At 39.9% G+C, this 21,019-nt stretch overlaps 6 protein-coding genes across 13 annotated transcripts; 3 read left to right on the top strand and 3 right to left on the bottom strand.

Annotated features, from left to right (window-relative positions):
• Positions 1 to 123: 123 nt before the first annotated feature.
• Ais (DExD-box helicase 52) lies at positions 124 to 4,207 on the top strand. Its single transcript, XM_071700313.1, has 11 exons — positions 124 to 315; positions 393 to 626; positions 712 to 897; positions 993 to 1,248; positions 1,316 to 1,388; positions 1,465 to 1,668; positions 1,746 to 1,836; positions 1,923 to 2,045; positions 2,116 to 2,266; positions 2,825 to 2,900; positions 2,973 to 4,207. The coding sequence occupies exons 1-11, from the start codon at positions 229 to 231 to the stop codon at positions 3,163 to 3,165; spliced, it is 1,674 nt and encodes a 557-aa protein (XP_071556414.1). The 5' UTR covers positions 124 to 228; the 3' UTR covers positions 3,166 to 4,207.
• On the bottom strand, positions 3,288 to 6,910 carry Hfw (leucine-rich repeat domain-containing protein hfw). Of its 2 annotated transcripts, none has more exons than XM_071700317.1 (10): positions 6,798 to 6,910; positions 6,122 to 6,288; positions 5,731 to 5,997; positions 5,390 to 5,651; positions 4,984 to 5,301; positions 4,719 to 4,888; positions 4,464 to 4,646; positions 4,205 to 4,363; positions 4,014 to 4,133; positions 3,288 to 3,943 (listed from the first exon to the last, which is right to left on the bottom strand). In XM_071700317.1, the coding sequence occupies exons 3-10, from the start codon at positions 5,737 to 5,739 to the stop codon at positions 3,671 to 3,673; spliced, it is 1,494 nt and encodes a 497-aa protein (XP_071556418.1). In that variant the 5' UTR covers positions 5,740 to 5,997; positions 6,122 to 6,288; positions 6,798 to 6,910; the 3' UTR covers positions 3,288 to 3,670. The 2 variants fall into 2 exon arrangements, with proteins under 2 accessions (XP_071556418.1, XP_071556419.1); XM_071700318.1 differs by having other exon boundaries at positions 6,211 to 6,288.
• On the top strand, positions 6,826 to 9,510 carry LOC139769358 (solute carrier family 66 member 2). 6 transcript variants are annotated; one of them, XM_071700331.1, is made up of 5 exons: positions 6,826 to 7,029; positions 7,112 to 7,353; positions 8,419 to 8,555; positions 8,624 to 8,858; positions 8,935 to 9,510. In XM_071700331.1, the coding sequence occupies exons 2-5, from the start codon at positions 7,163 to 7,165 to the stop codon at positions 9,125 to 9,127; spliced, it is 756 nt and encodes a 251-aa protein (XP_071556432.1). In that variant the 5' UTR covers positions 6,826 to 7,029; positions 7,112 to 7,162; the 3' UTR covers positions 9,128 to 9,510. The 6 variants fall into 6 exon arrangements, with proteins under 6 accessions (XP_071556432.1, XP_071556428.1, XP_071556431.1 ...); XM_071700327.1 differs by having other exon boundaries at positions 7,109 to 7,353; XM_071700330.1 differs by having other exon boundaries at positions 6,826 to 7,047.
• Positions 9,511 to 9,645: 135 nt separating this feature from the next.
• LOC139769351 (uncharacterized) lies at positions 9,646 to 12,184 on the top strand. 2 transcript variants are annotated; one of them, XM_071700315.1, is made up of 6 exons: positions 9,646 to 9,852; positions 9,926 to 10,164; positions 10,355 to 10,641; positions 10,923 to 11,169; positions 11,315 to 11,701; positions 11,759 to 12,184. In XM_071700315.1, exons 1-6 carry the CDS (start codon positions 9,807 to 9,809, stop codon positions 12,041 to 12,043), a joined length of 1,491 nt encoding a protein of 496 aa, XP_071556416.1. In that variant the 5' UTR covers positions 9,646 to 9,806; the 3' UTR covers positions 12,044 to 12,184. The 2 variants fall into 2 exon arrangements, with proteins under 2 accessions (XP_071556416.1, XP_071556415.1); XM_071700314.1 differs by having other exon boundaries at positions 10,833 to 11,169.
• Positions 12,185 to 12,274: 90 nt separating this feature from the next.
• LOC139769357 (N-acylneuraminate-9-phosphatase) lies at positions 12,275 to 18,900 on the bottom strand. Its single transcript, XM_071700325.1, has 3 exons — positions 18,679 to 18,900; positions 13,567 to 14,050; positions 12,275 to 13,456 (listed from the first exon to the last, which is right to left on the bottom strand). The coding sequence occupies exons 1-3, from the start codon at positions 18,820 to 18,822 to the stop codon at positions 13,269 to 13,271; spliced, it is 816 nt and encodes a 271-aa protein (XP_071556426.1). The 5' UTR covers positions 18,823 to 18,900; the 3' UTR covers positions 12,275 to 13,268.
• On the bottom strand, positions 14,770 to 18,671 carry Neurochondrin (neurochondrin). The gene has a single exon (XM_071700311.1). The coding sequence runs from the start codon at positions 17,551 to 17,553 to the stop codon at positions 15,325 to 15,327; it is 2,229 nt and encodes a 742-aa protein (XP_071556412.1). The 5' UTR covers positions 17,554 to 18,671; the 3' UTR covers positions 14,770 to 15,324.
• Positions 18,901 to 21,019: the final 2,119 nt, after the last annotated feature.

Raw genomic sequence — 21,019 nt, 5'->3', positions numbered from 1 at the left:
ATCTTCAAATATAAACTTTTCCGCCATGCTTCTTTTTTTTTATTATCGACTCGTCTTTCTACCTTATCGATCGCTTTATCGTTATTAGCTTCTCATTAGCTTGTGTAGATGCTATTTACTTTTTTCTAACCTCAAATCTCCACCGCTGTTCGTTTGAATACCTTGTAGGAGATTTGCACGTGGAGTTCATGCAGCTTGATTCTACAAATACTTCTACATATTAGCGCAATGGATGCTCACGATCTTTTCAAGAAACTCGCAGCCGGTGTCAAATTTGATACGAGACGCTTTCGACCAGATGCAGAAAGATTTCAGGTAACTAATTGCTCGTTCTCTTGGAGGATGGTTTCTAAGGTACTGGTTAATTATCACGTTACTATTTCTTTATATAGCTAGTGAGACCAAGTAAACATGACATAAACAGTACGGTGGAGAAAATAAAGGAGGAAGTATTAGAGCCTGATACAGTGGGCAATGCAAAAAGAAAATATAAAGCTGAAGATGAAGATGTTGACGAAATAACGTTGCTGAGCGGGCTGTCAGTACAGAAAAACGAAAGTGTTCCAGATAGGAAACGTAAAAAAATCGCAACTGCCGACAAGGTGTTAAAGCTGGAACAAGAGAAGGTTGGAGATTTACGCAATGGAGCAAGTGCAAATGAAAAGAGAGTCCTCTTTTTATAATATACCTAAAATATCTCTTATTTTTTAGATAAATCATCTGAGGAACATGAATCGTATTTCAGTCACAGGCAGTCATGTACCTAAGTTAATATTAGAATTTAATGAATTAAAAACAAACTATCAAGTGCCAGAAAATTTGTTGAACAACATGAAAAACAGTGGATATATGTATCCGACGCCAATACAGATGCAAGCAATGCCGATTATGTTAGAAGTAAGTAAATTTTTATAATTAGATTAATTAAAATAAACTGTAATTAAAATATCTCCAGCAAATATTTTATGGTTTTTTTTTCTTACTGACGACAGGGCAGACAGATTCTGGCTTGTGCTCCGACGGGATCAGGGAAAACTGCGGCATTTCTGTTACCAATCATTCACAGCTTACGGGGACCACAAAAGAAAGGTTTTCGCGCTGTTATTCTAAGCCCTACGAGGGAATTGGCCAAACAGACGTATAGGGAATGCCTGAGACTGAGTGACGGCTGTGACTTTAGAATTCATATAATTAGTAAAGTGAATCAAGCTCTTACCAAATATGGGCCCACAAGCTCGCAAAAGTTTGGTGAGTGTAACAGCTAGTACGAAGATTTTAATAGAAATGATGTTTCTAAAACTCACTTGTGTTCCAGATATTTTAATCACTACACCAAAGCGATTGGTCTTCCTTCTAAATCAAGATCCTCCAGCCATTTCATTGAACAAGTAAGTTTTTCACAATCATACTTTATTGATTGTAATCAGATTTAGGCGCAATAATATTCTTATTCTGTTTTTACAGCGTTGAATGGTTGATTGTAGACGAAGCAGATAAACTTTTCGAGGAAGGAATACGCGGCTTTAGGCAGCAATTAGATGAGATTACGAGAGCTTGCGTTAATGCAAATTTACGTCGCGGTATGTTCAGCGCGACAAACACACCAGCGGTGTCGAAGTGGTGTCGTCGTAACATGAAGGGTCTTATAACAGTGACAGTTGGTCAAAGGTATGTGTATATGTGTCTTGATACATTTTACGAAAAATATGGAAACTATTAATAATTGTGTCTCCATTTTATTACAGAAATGCAGCTGCAGATTTGGTAGATCAAAAGATCCTCTTTGTTGGTAGCGAAAGAGGTAAATTGGTGGAATTTAGAAACATTATTCAGAAGGTAGGATAATTTTTAATTTAGTTGCAATATTTTATTACTCTTTTTAAATATTGTGGCTGTATACGTTTTTTGGATTATCGATAAAGGGTATATCACCACCGGTCTTGGTATTTGTGCAAAGCAAAGAGAGAGCTCAAGAACTTTTCAACGAGCTTATTTACGACGGGATTAACGTGGACGTCATTCACGCTGATAGAACAATGACACAGGTATGGCAAAAAAAAAGAGATTCTCTCGTGCAACCCGTCTAATTGTACATTAATCAATGTATTTCTTTAGCGAGACAACACCGTGCGTTGCTTTAGAGAGGGAAAGATCTGGGTTTTGATCTGCACAGAATTGATGGGCAGAGGTATAGACTTCAAAGGCGTAAATCTCGTTATAAATTATGATTTCCCTCCGTCTGCCATCTCATACATCCACAGAATAGGTATGTATTAGTCTTATCAGTAAACTCTTAAAATAGAACAGGGCACGTATTATAGAACTTTTCCGTAATGGATTTCGATCGAAATTATTCCGTTTTCCTTAGAAAACACAATAGAAATCTAGGAAGTAACTAAACAATTCCGATCGGAATCCATTCCGAAAAGTTCCACAATACGTGCCCTGTTCTGTTTCTTTAATAACATGGAGCATTGCGCGCTTCTGGCCCTTTTTCTCTTTTCCTTTCTGTTAATAGTATGCTCAGCTCCTTTTCTTTCGGTATCGTGTGTACTGTTGTTAACAATAAAGAGGGGTCATGTTCACGTCACCTCTCGTGTAGAATATAAAAGAGTCACGGCGGTCTCGTGCTGCGCGTGTACTTGACCCGAGACACTACCGTGTCTCTTGATAAAGAATAGACATTACCATCTGTTAAATAAAATATTATCTCGCTATACCCATCACAGCATTTTCATTATACCAAGAGAAATATTCCGAGAAACAGGACTGCGCCGATCTGTTAAAGCAGTCAGTTTTCTTACTTGACCATTTTCTGAAATAGGTCGTACCGGTCGTGCCGGACACAAGGGACAGGCAATAACGTTTTTCACTCAACAGGACACAGTGAATTTACGAAGGTATTGTCTCTGCGCCAGCATGTATATATGCATGTTGCAATAAATAATATAAAATGTATTTTTTGTCCTTAGTATTGCGGCGGTTATGCGAGCGTCCGGATGCGACGTACCGGATTACATGCTAGCTATGAAGAAGCACAGTAAGAAGGAACGCCGTAAGCTCGAGCGTACGGCACCCACGCGCGAAAAGATATTAACCGTGCCTACATATAAACGACACAAGCGAAAGTCAGGCGTCGGGAAGAAGCCGGAGTTGGAAGTGTAATAGTGTAAGTACGATACTCGTGTTTTCACAATGTGAAATAAGTGTAAAAGGCTGTTTTTATAAAAAGAATTTTGTATTAGAAAGATATTTGCGTATAAAAGATTTTAAAATTAACGTAGAAATGATTTGTAAATAATTTATTTGTAATACTTACATATAAAATTATGTATAAATCTGTAACTATTTGTAAAACTACATATGATACATTCTTTGACAATCATATATTCTAAATAGTAATATGAATTTTACAAAACACTTGTCATGGACATATAATACCGAGATTATTTTAAAATCCTGTTCTTAAATGGAAGAGCTAGATAAAAATATTATCGTCCATTATATTCGTCGTTGGGATAGTTATATAGGCACATAGATAGAATATACAGGCACATTACAAAGGCACGTTTAGTATATCCTAACAGTATCATATTTTTATTGCGCACCGTTAGGAATTCTTGTTTCATTGCACATTGTTAGGAATTCTCATTACGCGTGTTCGCGCGATCTACGTTTCGAACAGCCAATCACAAGGCAATTTTGGCATTTTATTCGCCGGCCACGGAAGATATCCTGCCGTTTTGAACACCCAATAATCATAAGACACTTTGGCTATCAGACCTATCAGAAGTATCACCTCGGTAGCAATAATATAGTATATATAGTCAGTCCAGTCTCCCGGATACACGCACATCTTCGATGGCTCCAGATCTATAACTTTCTCCTTTACATTTTCGCACATTACTTCGTCAGAGTCCAATATTCGCGTTTGTAACCATGCCTAGAAAGCGGAGAACGCTGCTTCATCAATATTTCATACTTATCTATTTTTTATAAACGTCATACTGTACCTTTAGATGCTTAGCAGTATTACAATCGCAATGCAACTTGTTGCCTCCTAGTCTGACCAGGTTTCTCGAACTCATGAAATTCTTATTGTGTGCGCTTGGACTTAATATATATGTTGGCAGCTATAAACATATTATTATATTTAGGATGTGTGAATACATCATCAATGAATTAAATATATTTCTTTACTTACTGATTTGATTTTGTTGTATCGTAAACTAAGGATGGCATAATTATCCAGAAACTTAGAACCTTCCAACTTGTTTATCGAGCAGATATTATTATAATCCGCATAGAACTCTCGTAGACCTTCGTAACACGGGTTAGTACTAAGATCATCTAGAACTGTGATCTAAAAGAAAAATTCAAGGGAAGCATTGCATTATTAAAAAAAAAAAAAAAAACAGTTCATATGCAACAGATATAGAACCGTACTAACATCTCACACGTACATTATTATAGGAAACATTAAGGGCTATAGTGTTTTGCGGCAATTTCTCGGGTAATTCGGTCAACTGCATTGCGCTACAATCTACATTTACAGCGTGTGTAGGCGGCTTGCCCTCGATAATGTCTAGTCTCTTGATATCACATTGGCATTGCCAGGTGTCACCTTTTGGACATTCCGTTTGCAACTAAAAGTCAAGATTAATTCTGATTATATCTTATATATAAAGTTTTGCAGGATATAAAAGGTTAAAACATACCAAGCTGAGGTAAAGAACCTGCGAAAGAGGCACTTGTTCAGTCGTGTTGAACCAGTGCCACGTTGCCAAGGAGGAGCACACTGTCTCGTTCTCGCGATTAAATGTGATTTGCTTTTCGCCCGTTTTATTGATATACTGATACACATCGTGGCACGAAAGTATATTTGTTCCTGCAGAAAAAAGGTGGACACGTTAATGAGCGATATGTTCATTGATGTTTAATTAAGATAACAGAATCGAACGGCAGCTTGGGTTTTTTTTTTACCTGAGATGTCTAACCAGAATTCTCGGCCGTTCATCGTATTCAAAGCTGGAAGGTAAGTGAGTTTATTATAAGACAGATCCAACGTGGTGAGTTGCACCAAACGTGTCAGCGAATTATTCTCTACCTCGCGCAGCTCATTATTCGAGAGATTCAGACACTGTATGGGCGTCATCATGCGAAACTGACCCCGCAGTCGATTAATCTTGCCATCTGTTATGGCCAGTGATTTCAGCATCCTCCAACGAACTTCACTTACGTTAAATACATCCAAAGTTGCGTTACGTATGTGCACGTAACTTATATTTGAATGTTGAAATCCTGAGATAGTAGCAAAAATATACTTGAGCGTAATAAATATATCCTGTCGAATAAATAAATAAAAAAGTTCTTGCGTCACTACTCTCACCTATGCAAGAGAGACCATCCTCCAGAGTCTGTTGGTCTGTATTGCAGCAGAGTGCGGCATTGCCCTCCGGCACATTCGCCAGCGTGATCCTCTTGCAGGGACATCTGCTCGAGTCCGAGGGACAGTCTACCGGGTGTCTGTAAAAACACTGTTCCGGAAGAGAGTTCGAGACACCGCCTGCGTTCGACGTCTGCTGGTCCTCCTCCGTACGCGCACTGGCTACTCCGGCGTAGAGGCATATTATCAATGCCAGCCACTGCATCTGCATCCGTCATAATCGTACATCGCATATAATTGACACAAATATTTATTTATATTCACTCGAAAGCGCAATTGTTTACCTTCAACATCAATTGCTCCAGTGTTAATTTGTGTTTGAGCAATAGCGTTTGGGAACAATATTGTCACAATTCTATCTGCGAAAGAGAGTTAAGCGTGTTGTCGCCTCGCGGCCGCAATTAACGCGATGCAACGGCGCGTTTCCCCAGCTCCCGGGTTAATTTAATGAGCATACTCGATTGCTGGCGGGCCTCGTTCCGTCGCGGCGGGTGGCACAAATGAATTAATCCGTTTAACCGCGACCAACGCTCCGGATCCCTCGGGTCGACCTGTTGATGAATTGAGATTGGTCGGTCGTGCGGCCGTTCATTACACTCGCTCGACGCCGAGCCAATTAAGCGATAAAACGGGAAAACACGTATGTAACGTATGCATGCGTCGTTATCAGCTTACCGAGCAATTCGCAACCACGAATTATTATCATTATACACCGTGTGTATCCTGTTTATCGTCGACTACTGTAATTTAAGCCGCGATCGTACCTTTTGCGTATCTCGCATTTCACATCGCGGTCTCGTCAATCATCAATCATCTCGGCCGATTGGTTTGTTTTTGTGTTTCTGTAAAAATAGACATTCTATATTTATAGCTCGAGGGTATTCGGCGATAAAATAATTTGCGTTTTTATCATCTCGAGAAAATCGTGATGGCTACAAAGATAATTGAAAACTCGATTACCGATTGTACGTAATTTTTTATAACCTGCAATTTTTGATAACAAATTTATCGATTTGTCGAAATTGATGGTTGCAAAAATACACAGTTCAAAGAAATCAATCAATTATATACTAATCAATCGATCATTTAAATCAGTTTATAATTATAATTTATATTTACATTGTCTACATGAAAAAAGTTCGTGTAAATATGACGTAAATAATATGTAAACAATCCATATACATGTAATCTTGTAATTTACCACGCAATTATAATTATGATAATTTTTTTTTATTCAAGACAATTTTTTTTTAACGAATTTCGAGCTACTGTGGTGACCGCTATCGGCCGCTCGCGAAATGTCTCGCGTCTCGGTCGGGAAATGCACGAAAATAGAAACAAATAAAAATACCTCTTTATCCCGAGCGTAAACGTCGCCGGACGGAATTTCAGGATGATGCAGTGAACATTTATCTATCCCGACGTTATATCACACGATAAAGTTCGGCCCGCCAACGTCGGTCGGCCGGCGGCCGGCGGTCGAACATGCGAATCATGCGATACGTGCTTATGTGGCGCATATCGGCGACGCGACACGGCGGCGGTGGCGATGAATGGCCGGTTTATAACCTCAAAAAAAAAACGTAAATCGTAATTCGCACGTACGTACGATGATCGCGTTAATTGTTCGCACGTAACAATTATCGCCTGTTCCCGATGCAGTAGGATCGACGACGGGGCGCGCGCGCGATATGCTAGAGGCTGTCGCCCGCGACGATGGACGACACGTACGAGCTGAATCTGAAGAACCTGGCCGGCTGGATCGCGTCCGGCGCGATGATCTTCGGCGCGGTCGTGCCCTACGTGCCGCAGTACAAGGAGATCAAGAGGAAGGAGGACGCCGAGGGATTCTCCCTCTACGTTTGCCTCACCCTCCTGATCGCCAACACGCTCCGCATATTATTTTGGTTCGTATCTGCGACAGGCATGACTTGTCGAACGTCAAACGTGTCCTTATTTCCTTCCAATACATTTTGCATCACATTTTATAATATATTCTTGTATATAATATTCTAACAATGCTTCTGATAACATTCTAGCATTCTGTACTTACATCTTGCACGTCTTAATATATGCTGGTTGTTATGTGACAAGAATAAATTTATGTGTAATTTCTTAACTTCAGCTTACATGCCAAGAAGTGGACTTGGTTTACAATCTTTCCTTAACACACTCATCCATGTAACCAATTGTCTATTCTTTCTTACTCTAATAGCTTCCTTTTCTTTCAACGTGTTTTATTTACGCTATCCAGTTCATCACTCTATATTCTTTCTAATATTTCTTTCTTATTTCTACCTAAGTAACTGTATAAACTAATCGTTAATCTTATAACATTCCTTTATAATGACTAATACATTTTTCTCTCCATAATTTCTTCTACATGTTTTATTTACACTATTCGTTTATCACTCCATATTCTTTCTAATTTCTCTCTTATTTCTACCTGACTCTATAAACCATAATCGTTAATCTTATAACATTCCTTTACATAATGACTAATACAATCCCTTCCTTGCCTGCAAAACACATATACCGTTTCATCCTTCTCTAATCAATATTTGTTTCCCTCTTTCATGTTATCATACACTTCATCCTTATCATCCTCTTACATTATCTCCCTTACTCAACTTATCTAGATTTTTCCTCTTTAAATATCTCAGCCCATCCAACCTCATATATATATATAATTCTTAAAATTTTTTATTATACCTAGCTTCAATTATCTCCATTTGTCTTTGTACCTCCCAGTCTTTACTGATTAGCTCTTTCCTTAAATTCATCCCTTCATGTCCTCCAAAGCTTCTATACCCCGGCCATTTCTATTATAATATTGTACTTTTTCCTCTACTGTACGCATCGTCCCATTTGTTCTTTTTTTTCTCCATCCAACATTTCCGTGACAAGAATAAATTGAAAGGTAAATTGAATGCGTCTCTGAGTACTGACATTGCGCTTCGTTCTTGTTGCAGGTTTGGCAAACACTATGAGCTTCCGCTTTTATTACAAAGCATACTGATGATTCTAGCAATGTTCGTTATGATTAAGCTTTGTATTAATGTACAAAACAGAACGCAGATAATCAAATCCAAAGAGCGCGTACTTACAGGTGAATATAATCTTATTATTGCGGATGTTGTACAAATACCGATACACACCTGCATTTATAGATGGCAGAATTTTTCTACTTCGCAGATTTGGACGCTAGATTCTTTTGGAAGTGGACGGACTTCAAGTCCTATTTGGGCTTCATGATTCTGTTCGCCGGTGTGGGTGGTGTAATAACATATTTATTTCTGGATGTACCGGTATTTATTGAAATTGTTGGATTCTTGGCGGTATTGATAGAAGCTATGCTGGGAGTCCCTCAATTTCTCCGCAATTCGGCGAATAAGTCGACCGTAGGAATGAGGTGAGATTTAGATACGGAAGAAAAGAAAATTACGTGAGCTATGCAGGAGAATTAAAATAATTTACTTTGATTTTAGCATAGCCATGGTGGCGATGTGGACCGTGGGAGATATCTTCAAAACGTGCTACTTTGTTTTGAGGGACACTCCCGTGCAGTTTCAGGTGTGCGGTGCTGTTCAAGTCACGATTGACATTGCCATTTTAGCACAAGTATATCTCTACAAGACTAGTAATACTGTACACACGAGAGCTCCAACGAGATCGGACTGAAGATTATCTACGGCGTGTTCAACTGCTATCTGTTGAAAATAGAAACTTTCCGAACATTTACAATACTTCGCCTAAGTCTGAACATACAGATTTTTAACGTTTTAATGGTGATCTAACGAGATACGAAAAGAAACTATATTTTTATACGGATCGTCGCAGAGTAACACGTTTACATGTATTTAAGTTTTCTAATATTTACCAAAGTGCAGTTAATATTTTGATAACAATTTTAGCATTTATCAATATTTAATATATAAAGACATATTGTTTTATAAAATTTATATCATTCATTGCATTAGTCACTGCACATTTGAACATTTCATGCCAAATGTAATCATTTGTTCCTCATTTTACGTTTAAATACAATGTTATATCTTATTGAATTCTATTGTACATATGTACAGCTATATGTGTGTAGTCCCATGTTCTTAACGAGAGTAGACAAATGGCGGGAGTTTAGCACGTGCCCGTTGCTTAGTGACAGACCGTCAACAAAACTTCGTGAATAAGTAGCAGACATGGCATAGGTTCCGTCTAAAGGGAGGATGGCAAATTTTTAATGTCACCAAATCACTCTACATTGCCCAAAATTCTTTAAGAGAAAACTTGCTTTCGCCCAATAATTATTTTTCGCTACGGATAGTTATCGAGAATCGGACATTCGAATTTTCCGTCAGAAATGACAAGATGCATGAGAAAAAGGGGGGTTAATCTGAAAAGCAGCGGTGAGTGTTTGATACGTCAACAAGAATATTCTGATTCGCAATTGTAATATTAAAAATTTTGTAAAAATCGTAGCTTATAATCAAACGGGACAGAACTATTTTGAGCAATTGGCGGCGTATAATTCGATGAGCTCGCATTTACGACGGACTTTATTGGCAAGAAGCGTAGTTGATACAAGAAATAAAAGTTACTTGAGAAGAAATCAGCGGTGCAAAGAGCAAAGAGCTGACGATAGCGGAGTCCGTTTATATCTGGAAGCGACGGATGATGTGATCGACAAATTGGCCTATGATACTCAACATCATCCCATGGTAAAGCTCAGTATAGCTAGTATATTTAAGATTATAAATTGGAATAAATTTAACACACACGAGGATAAATAATGATTTCTACAATTGCTAGGCTAATTCAGGATTTTAGGGATTAAGAATTTAAATCTTTTTTTTTTTTTTAACTAATAAACTATAGTTTTTAAGTCTATGCTTTTAAATTTTTATGCAGGATGTATTAAGAATAGATTTAAATGCGAGGCATCTGGACTGTTGCAATTATAATTTAGATCATCAACTGAGGGTTTGTAGTAGTCAAACGTCTTATGAAGGAACCGATCAGATGGATCGACGGCAACGATCGACATCGAAGAATCAAAGAATGATATCACCAACTTTGGCACGTTCTCCGAAACGTAAAAAAATTTCAATATCAAATTTCATTTGCAAAAAAGAGCTAACATCTACGCGAGATATCCCTTATGTAGTCGGTCCGTCAACATGTTTTTCACGACAGAGGTGAGCTTGCATTAAACATTAAAATTTCAAGCTATTAATTACTTTACGTCTCTACTCCTCCAAAAATTACTAGTGTAAATTAAAAAGGCGGATTTTCTATAATTATCTCAATCCCCTGCGTTTAAAACTATACAATTCACATGTTATATACATATATCCAAGAATTCCATTTCTTCTCTTTATTTCTATAGAAAATGTAGATATGAAAAAGAGTTCTTAGTCCCTTGCGGAGCTACTAGATTAGAGTCAACGTTATTTAAATCAAGATCTCAATCTCCAAGACAGAAAACGATCGATTATCGCTCGGTGTGTTCGAGCGCCTCGCAATGTTATGATTTCGATTACGATGAGAAATCAACCGAAGAGCTCATCTCCAAGCTCACGTCTCAAAAAGAGGAGGAGAAGAAATATGTTAAATTCGTTTACGACATCACCAAAGAAATAATGCAGAGAGGTCTTTATACCGATAAAGAACTGCGGGATGTGTTTAAGAAGCACGTCAGTCAACATAGAGGAATATTGAACATGGTATAAATAATAAGATTATCATAAACGTAAAAAAAACAATGATTTAACATTTAACAATTTCTCAAATATTATTAGTATCTCTCGACATTTTTCGCAATATATTTTGTTTCTTACGAGAAAGATTTTTGCTTTCCTTTTATTTCAGAATAAAATGCTATACGAGGTCTATCAGTTAAAGATCTCCTTGAATATAGCGGACGATTCGGACACGGATGAAGAACTGGAAGATCTGATCCACGCACAAAAATTATTAAGCGTATCTGAGATCAGGCCGCCTACACCGCCGAAGATTCTGGACGAGAATAAAGTGATGGAGAAACTGGAGTCTTATCAGAAAATGATGAAGGCTGAAAAATCTCCGAGAATCAACGGGAAATCAGTGTTGCTGATCGATGCAAACCCTGACTTACTTGTTACCGAAAGAGACGTGCTAATGTCGTTGGTAGAAGCAGGTGTAGATCCCAAACAAGTTCAACATATTTGTAAAAATCTGCGCGACAGGAGTAGAGACGTCGACTTCACCGAAGCCCCGGTAAGATAATTCAACATTCTTCGCTGTGCCGAAAATAACAATCTCCACTTTATTTAGGCACAAATAGACACGGAAACTTTATACTCTCCGGACTTGAAAGTGGACAATTTAGAACTAGAAGAAAACGACAAAGAGATTTCTGCCGAAATTGAAACTGCCGGAAGCGCTCGTGATAATTCTGTCGCGGATAATTCAGTCACGAATAATTCAGTTGAATCTTCTGAGAAACAGGAAACGATTTCTACAACATCGAATCTCGTATCCACGCAAGACGAAACAGGAGAAACGAAAGAGAAAACAGAATCTGAAATCACATCCGAATATGACAAAGCAGAATCATAAACTGAGTTAATGAATATATTTCTTGTTTTTCGTTAAGAAACGTTTGCTTTCAATACATTGCTCGTCGTAATATTGTCTTTATACATATTTGTGTCACCCATGTGTGTTAGCAACGAAATAAACATTGAACATATTGCAATATTTTTTAGTTCACGCAGAAAAATGATTTATTTATTACCTAATGATATGTCAATGTTAATTATTGTAGTAGAGAAGCAAAATAAGCGTAGATTTTATCTCATATATATCTTTTCTTTATTCATATACATCTGTTGTCTTATATCGAGTTTTACAATATGTCTGTATGCGGATCTGTGGTTCATAGAACATCCAACAAGCTGAATTCTCAACATAGATAAAATATACATATGAAAAAATAGATACCATGTACATTTGTAGCCGCACATGTACAACGTCCCGTGCATATCTATGTACAGATACACAAATGTTACGTGTTTGTACAAAAGGAGATTTATGTAATATATTATACAGATATCTTAAAAATACATACATATATTACAGCGCGATTTTTTTTTTAAAGTTATACGGACGATAAAGTAGTTGTATACGGTTGCTATGTCTCATTTTGTTCATTTATCTACAGCTACTGGCTCTGTTTGTGCATTTTGTTTTGTACATGAGCTCCGTCTCCCTTACTCGGTACACTACAGTTATTTTAACTTCGAGAAGGTAACTTCGAAAGGGTAACTGACAAATATCTCACTTGGCATCTATTTACGATATTAATTCCGTAAGTCGCTAAATAAACTACGAATATAACATGCGGTGGTTCTTTCGTCATTTAAAACAAGTTTTATAAAATGTTATATAATGTTATCAAAATAATTGTATTTGTTTTAAGCTGTTTTTTTTCGTATTTAATTATTATACGAAATATAGGATGTTATATCGATATAACTACTCAATACAGATAGACTCTAATAGACTGTAGCATCTCCATGAAAATTTCGCAAAAACTCAAAAACTGTAGACTGAAAGTTATACAAATTTACTAAAAAATTATGTATCTAATGTAAATTAATATATTAAGACGATCTACGTCTACACTCGAGTGCTATCGTACGTAAAATGTATATGATAGAAAAAAACAACGCTAACACAACAAAAACCTAATAGATCTTGCTTAGTAAGACATCAAATGCTTATATAAGCATCGAGTCGCTTTTCATTAGAAAAAAAAATTAATATAACATGCACCTCCTCATTAGCTACCATCCGACCCATTTGAAGAGCAGTCTTCGAGTTCCGGCGCGTTTGGACCTCTCTCCAATATGCGGAGAAGTTCCGTTACGTGTCTTATTATAAAATCTGGCTTAGGATCGTCTTGCGAGAGACGAGGTTTATCCGTAGTAGGTATCCACACCGTCCCGTACAGTCCAGCCTCGATCCCACCTATATACGATAATTTTACAATTCATTTCACGTAATCTAATATCTTTTGAAGCAAATATTTCCAGGCGCAGATTTTTGGAAATTATAAAAATTGTTAGAAGAAACTCTACCTAAAATATCGGTCTCCAACTTGTCACCGACCATGATGCACTCCTCGGGTCGCACGTTAAGAAAATGGCAAGCCTTTTGGAATATCTCCGCGTCTGGTTTCTCGCACGGCAGATCACCGGATACCAGGATAACGTCGAAGTACTGCTCCAGCGACAGTTTGTATATCTTCTCCCACTGAGCGTTTGATGGGCCGTTGGTGATTAAACCCAGCAGATACTTCTTTCTGAATTGACGCAGCATGGAAACCGTGCTCGGCGCCAGCGTCATGTAGTGATATCTTAAATACAGCCATCTTTCGTAAATTTTTTTTGCTAGCTGCGAGTACTTATGGCCTAGCGCTTTGCTCCAGAGGATAGTACGCCAAGCGTCCAATGTGAGGATCGCGTTGTCCGGACACTTTCTAAATTGCTTCAGATACGTTGCCGTTATTTTGGCGGACGCATCTTCCGGAATGCCGTACTCTCGTGTCAATTCCTCAGTCAACTGTAGGTAAACGCATACAAATGAGAATCGTTAGCTCTTTTTCATTACAATCACGTTTGGTGATAAAGAATGACGAGTGAAGAACTGAAAATGAAGGAAAAGATGAGGATGAAAGCAATTTCCACACTCAATAAAAAATGCGCACAAATCGTAGATGACCATCTTGTTCATATATCGCAGAGTATAAAACGTTTCTTCTCGTTAAAGAAAAAGAGATTAGAATTGTTAGCAAAGCAATTTCTTGACAGACAAGATAAAGTAGGTGAAGAGACAAATATTGAATGTGGAGTTCATTAATCAACGAAGGTCTCAGGATACAGCGGTCAGTTAAGGAATTTTTTTAGGACACTTAATTCATTATTAATGATTACCTAGAAAATGCATTGATTCATTGAAATACTCGAGCCGATTAGTGGACACTCGAAGTGGCACCCACGGACATTGCTGTAATCACAACAAAATGAGTTGTGCCAACAACAACAACATGTTATTTCCAAAGCCTATAAGTTGTAGCTGAAAGATTTCTGGATGCTAAAGCATGGCCTTGTCTTTGGAAAAGTATGTACCTGTGTACACAATTCGCAGTTAATTATACAAAATTGATCGTCTCTTCTATCCAGTAATCTTTCTTTAATATCTTTGTTAAAAAATAACTTCATTAAAAACGTTAGGCACATAAAGTGATAGAGTGGATGATGGTGACGAAATCAAGCGAACGCTTACAAAATTCCTCCATTTAATAGGAAAGTATTTCTGTCATTACAAAATTCCTCGTTAAAGCATCTTAAGATTATTAACATCAATACAACGACCTCCGCTTCCGCGATGTAGCGAAGTAAAAAAAAAAGCACACTCGATAATATATCACAAACAAACGTAATGTACATATTAAAGTCTTGCGTAAGAAAAGTAATACACCTCTGTATATGTGATTTACGAAAAGTTTCTTCGAACGATACGCTTCTTAGCTTTCTTGCTTGCCAGGAAACTATTTCCAGACGTGATGCCGTCTAAATATACACTGGACTACGCGCACATACGCATTTCGAACATCGTACGAAGGAGACGTGTAAAATTATAAATTCAAGTCGCAAAATACTAAGGAAGCTACTTTACAAAATTTTTACTTTTTATACAATAGTTCGATTAATTGGTACGTCTCGGCTAATTAATTCTTCGCTATCTCTACAATTGCCGCATAAATTTCTTTACGTCGCTCGTGCAATACAAAAAATCCAAAAGCTAATGCAAAAATGTTTTCTCAGTGCTCAGTCCTAGTCCCCGAAGAGACGCTTTCCAAGCTCCATCATACGGTGATTTCGACAGACGGTTAACGCGCCGCATTTTTTCAACACCGACGCGACGCTATCGTCCGCCTTCACCAAGTGGCACAGCAGATCTTCGAAGGCGGACTTGACGTTCGGCTCCAGACCGCCGATTTTCACTCGTTTCAGCGTCTCGATGATCTCCTCCGCCCAGCCGGATTCTATCGTGAATTGCGACAGCCAGGGTATCACTTGCAGCACACCGGCCATCGTCTGCATCCCCAGAAACCAGAGCTCCATCAGCTCCATCCAGTGTTCCTTGTAAGACATGGCAACCACCAGCTCGGTGGGATCGTTGCCCTCGTCGATGATGTACGCGTCCCACAGGAATCTTATGGTGGCCTGAATGTAACGGCATATCGAGAAGTCGTTCTTCTTGATGCGTTTTGCCTGTTGCTTCATCAGCAATAGGCCCAGGACCGCTAGATGACCGTGCAGTACCAGGTTCTCCGGGATCTGCTTCAGCTCCGGCAGATTGTTGTAGATGAACTTTAGCAGCGAGATGAACGTCGGCGACTCCTCCACCAGTTTCGCCTCCAGCACGGTGATGTTCATCAGGACGTTACAGATGGACACCATCGCGGTTCTGGAATCCTTCATCTCCTCCAGAATATGCAAATCCAGCTCCTCCGTGCGGTTGCCGTCTTGCAAGAGCTTCAAACGTTCCGATCTCGGCACTGGCGGCTTCTTGTAGTGCACGATAGTCCAGTGATAAGACAGACACTCGAACAGGACCTCGTCCTGCTTATGCTGAAGAAGTATCTTCCTCGCGCCCTCTTCTACAGCCAAGTAGCACAGAGCGGGCAAGAGTAATCGTAATATGTCGAGCTCGCTCATCGGATCGTGAACGATCGGTTCTCCGGACGATGTTCCTTCGTCCGCTTTAGTTCTGCATTTCTCGGCCAGTTTTCTGTTTCGATGCGCGTAAAAGGTATCGTTAGCCACCGTCAATACGTACGGTAACACGGCGTAAAGCTGAGGACGCATCGCGCTCGTTTCCTGCGCCATCCAAGCTGTCAGCACCCTGACAACAGCACACACGAACATCTTCTCCTTCACATTCGTCAACGTTTTCATCTTCGATACAGAGCTGAGCAGACCGATAACGGCCGCGAAAGCGCCCTTCATCGCCGTGTACAGAGACTGTTTCTCCTTCTGCTCCAAATCCAGCTGATCCGTGACGATGTAGCCGATCGAGATCTCGAGAATGATGAAGCAAGCCGTGATCAGGTCGGCATTCTCGAGTACGCCCTTGAGCTGCTTGTCCTCCAACTGCATTCTGACCTCGATCGACGCCAGCTGAATGAGCAGAAGGAAGAAGATCTTTGGTTTTTCCTTGTCGGACATGGCCCAATCCGCGCCCAACAGATCTATCATCACGGACGCGAGTTTCAAAGCTGGATCCCGTTGCTTCTTGCCTATTTTCGACCCCAGAATATCGTTCAGGCCCTTGTGAATGCTCAACGGCCACGATTCTTCCTTCGTACTCCCGGATATCACTTCCTTTCTGCAGGATTGCAGTAGAGCCTGCAGAATGGTGCATAGCTCGAATTTTCTCTCTGTATGATCAGTCTCGAAGTCTAAGGCTATCTTGTTGATTATAGCGTGAAAAGGAGCGGTGTCCGTCGAACTCCAAGCTTCCGGTCCAAACGTACCGACCAACGTGACCAGAATGTTCAAAGCCTCGTCCGTCTGAAAGGTCTTTTCCGCGTAAATGTCGCACATCTTTGGAATCGCTTTCTGCTCGAGCAACGCTCTCTGTCCAGGCGGATGTTGCGCGATACACTGCAGGCAAGTGAAAGCCTCGCTGACGATGATCAGCATGTCGTCCGGCGCGTCCTCGTCCATCTGAGACACTATCTCCAAGAGCGCCGGGATATGTACCACCATGTCGGGATGAGAGGCCAATTCGGATTCGCTGCAGAACGCGGAAAGAACCGACAACGCCACCGACTTGTATACCTGCGGCGGGCAGTCCACAGGGACGTCAGAGCTGGACAGCAGCTTCTTGAGGAACTTGGCTCCGATGGCTTCGAAGAGCATCTTCTTCGCGGCAGAGGTGCAATCCCTGGCGTTCACCAGCTTGGTGACCATGAACAGCGCGGCGAACTTTTCCGAGTCCGTGTCCACCGCCTTTAGGATGGCCACGCACTTGGTGACGCCCTCCGGGATACTCATGGTGCTCGACTGTTCCGAAAGAAGTAAAGAAGAAAAGAAAGAAGAGAAAGAAGAAGAAGAGGACGCGTGGAGTCGAGGACCGGCGATGTACGTTTGACGCTACTGCTCCAGTCTCGATGTCGTCGACGTGCCAGAGGAAAGTAATTTCCGGAACTGTGCGACTCTAGGAGGCGTCGCGCTGTCCGTCGCGTAGCATAGTCGAGAGCCAACTGGCAGAGCTCCCGGAACGGTCGGGCGGTCCTCTCGTCGCCTAGCCTTGCCCTTTGACACACTCACCGGTGGCCGAAAATAGCCGCCGGCCGATGCACACGCACGCGGAACACGTGCGCGTGTTCCGCCGCTCGCAGCTGCTCCGCCGTCGAAAGTATCTCTTTGCAGAGTCGTATCGGGAATTTCGCGTCCCGACGCGCGTGAATAACCTTAAAGCTAGCTCCGTTAATAGCGTCGGAACAATGCGTTAAAAAGTATCATCGATCGGAATGTACCCCGTCATCTCCGCGCGCAGCAACAACAAAATTGTCACGCGATGAGTCTCTCGTCGGGAAAATAATTTGTTGGTTAGAACGGGATATTTTTTCCTCGATCTCGAGCGGACCGCATCTCGAATAATCTCGACTCGGCTCGCAGCTAACTTCCGAACTTCGGACTTCGCTCCGCGTTCCAGAATCCAGCGTTCGAACGTCCGTCCACGTTTAGCTGCACTCTCCTGCACTTTTTCGCGCCCAGACGACGAGACGGGGATTCGGCATCGCGGGGAAAGGGGCGGCGAAGAAAGCGCGACTAAAACGCGAGTAAAATTCTCGTGGCGCGCACAAATTCTCTCGCGAGACGCGGCGCCGAAAATAGCCACCACGCCGCAAAAGAAAGCGCTCTATATCGGGGAGTCGGCTCGTATTACACGCAGGGACGTGGAGGGGGGAAGGGAGAGCGACTTCTATTTTTGCGAGGCGAGTGGGCAAACGTCGCGGGAGTGAGACCGTGCGATTATCGCGAGAAACGATACGCAGGCTGATCTCTCTCGGCCTCGCTTCGGAAAGAGGGTGTATCGCTGATCGGATCCACGGGGTGGCGGGGGAAGGGGGAGATAGGTCGGCTCTTAAGGTTAAGACGCGGTTCCTCCCGTACCTTGCGGCAAGCCTGACTGTCCGCTCTCCTGGTCTCTACGAGAGTGTTGTCCAGGTCGAAGAAGACGGCGCTCGGGCTCCGGTATGCGCTAGACGAGAAAGATCGTGAATCGCGCCGTTCGCGGAATGCAGCCTCCATCGCCATTCCCTGCTGACCTGCTGACGGCGGCGCCGATCGAGTATCGAGTGCACAAAGAGCGCGCACGATCGCGCTGCCTCATCAATTTGCATATCGGCACCATGAACTGAAAAGCGACTTGATCGGCTCGCGCAAGTGTAATTTCAAATTTATGGCGGGGTGGGGGCAGAAGGGATGGCATGAAGCATGTCATAAAAAGCGAGCTTAAGGTAGCCATGTTGGACGTATTTGTCATGTAAAAAAAGAACAAAACGTAAAAGACGCATTATTTGTTATTTTATTTTTATTGTTATTTTATTGTTCTTTTTTTTCTATAAACGAGCCAATTACAATTAAATCGAAAGACGAATTTTTAAGGCTATGTTATATCGTGACGTCATTCAAATATCTTTTTATTTAAAAATGACGCGCAAGAATTCTCAGCGTGTCATTTTTTGTCTATGACGATCTAATATAGCGAGATTTCAGGAACTTTAAAGCCCACTTATTATAGAAACTCTAGTTTACACCGATCACTTGATACGCGTATTAAATAGTAAATAAATTTATTTACGAACCTTTATTACAAAATGCGTGCAACGACTAAATTATATTTGTCTTCTACCATGGGAGGAGCCATGTTCCTTCTCTCATCTCGGACCAGTTTCTGATTGGTCAAAGAAAATGACTACTGCGCATTCTTGGACTTGCTACACCTGTCTTCTTACATCATGCGAGTATTGATGTAACTAAAGTCACTAGATTACAAAGTAACGCATTTAAAGGAAAAAAGCTGCCATTTTGACTCCACGCTACGCGGCCGTTTCAATTGTATATAATTGTATGTATAATCCAATTTTTTGTAGGAAAGAAAATAAAATTGTAAATTATATAAAAATAATTTTTATTTATGTTTTTTTCCATTTGCTATGGCCATTTTCATCGCAACACTTCTACTGCTATGACCAGCTGCTTTTTTTACATCACTGCTTACTTTTTTTAAAGAAAAATGAATTCTTGTTGTTACAAAATTTTTTATAAATTTATAACCAATATTATGACACGAAGGAATAAAGTTTATCGAATATTCTTGTAAAAACATTGTTATAAAATCATTGACTTTTAATACATTAAAAAGTAAGTTAGTCTCATTTTTTCGAAATAATAGTTCGCACTTACATATTAAATTATATATCTCCATGCTTGGAAATATTAAAATATTTTCTTTATATTCTCTTAACTTTGTATAAAAACTTAGATTATTATTGCAGCTAGAATTGTTAGAATCATTCGTAGTCACAAGAACATTAAAACAATTATTGCAATGTGTAAAATTTTTCTTTATTTTTAATAATAATGCACCTATTAAATAATATAATGCAGCTTGAACTGTATTATTTAAATCAGTTTCCTTTTCATTTTCAAGCAATGGTTGATATATATTTACATCCCATAAATGTTCATTGCCCTGCAGACATCTCTCTTCTGCAGAGGAATTTCTAGAATCTAATTGTTTTATTTCATTACAATAAGTAATAAGATCATTAGAGTCAATAACAGAATAATTACTACGATTAATATTTGCTTGATATTGTGATAAACAAACAAGTCTAAACGCTTGTTTAAATTCACGAGCGTCCGGTACAGATTTTCTCCCTCGAATTTGTGAAAATAGATTTTCTAAGGCATCTTGAGTGAACCTTCCTAATAATAAATACTTGAAATTGTGTTTCTCTAAATATTCAGCTTGCACATCTAGAGCAGTCTGAGTACAAAGTAATAAACCACTTTGAAAAGGTTTCCATCCTCCGTTCGAGACTGTAATTCCTCGAACAATCTCCAGAAAATCTCGCAGAAAATTAATATTATCTTTATACACATCTACTTTACAATAAGATAGTGCAAGCTTCTGATAGCGACCTGTCATGAGTTTAAACCATTTATACATAATATTCAAAAACCAGGCAGTGGTTTTATGCTCACCAGCTATATTATTATTGGCTATATGAAACAATATAGCGGACGCGACACTTTTATTTAATAAACTTACACTTAAAGATACATTCATCTTCTCAAAATGGGATGGCGTTATAGAGCTTTCTTTAAGATATGGGCACAATTTTAACGTATCTTTTTGGTCTAAATTAAAAACCTCGCGAATAGGTGTCAGCGAAATTTCATTGGATGGTAAGTTATACTTTTTTACCAGAGTTTCGTCTAAATA

The sequence above is a fragment of the Temnothorax nylanderi genome, unplaced genomic scaffold (genome assembly GCF_030848795.1).
Source record: "Temnothorax nylanderi isolate EJ_2023f unplaced genomic scaffold, tnyl_v1.0 TNYL_tig0022_pilon, whole genome shotgun sequence".
NCBI classification, from domain to species: Eukaryota; Metazoa; Arthropoda; class Insecta; order Hymenoptera; family Formicidae; genus Temnothorax; species Temnothorax nylanderi.
Note: the sequence above shows the minus strand (reverse complement) of the source record. Positions and strands in the feature narration are given on the sequence as shown.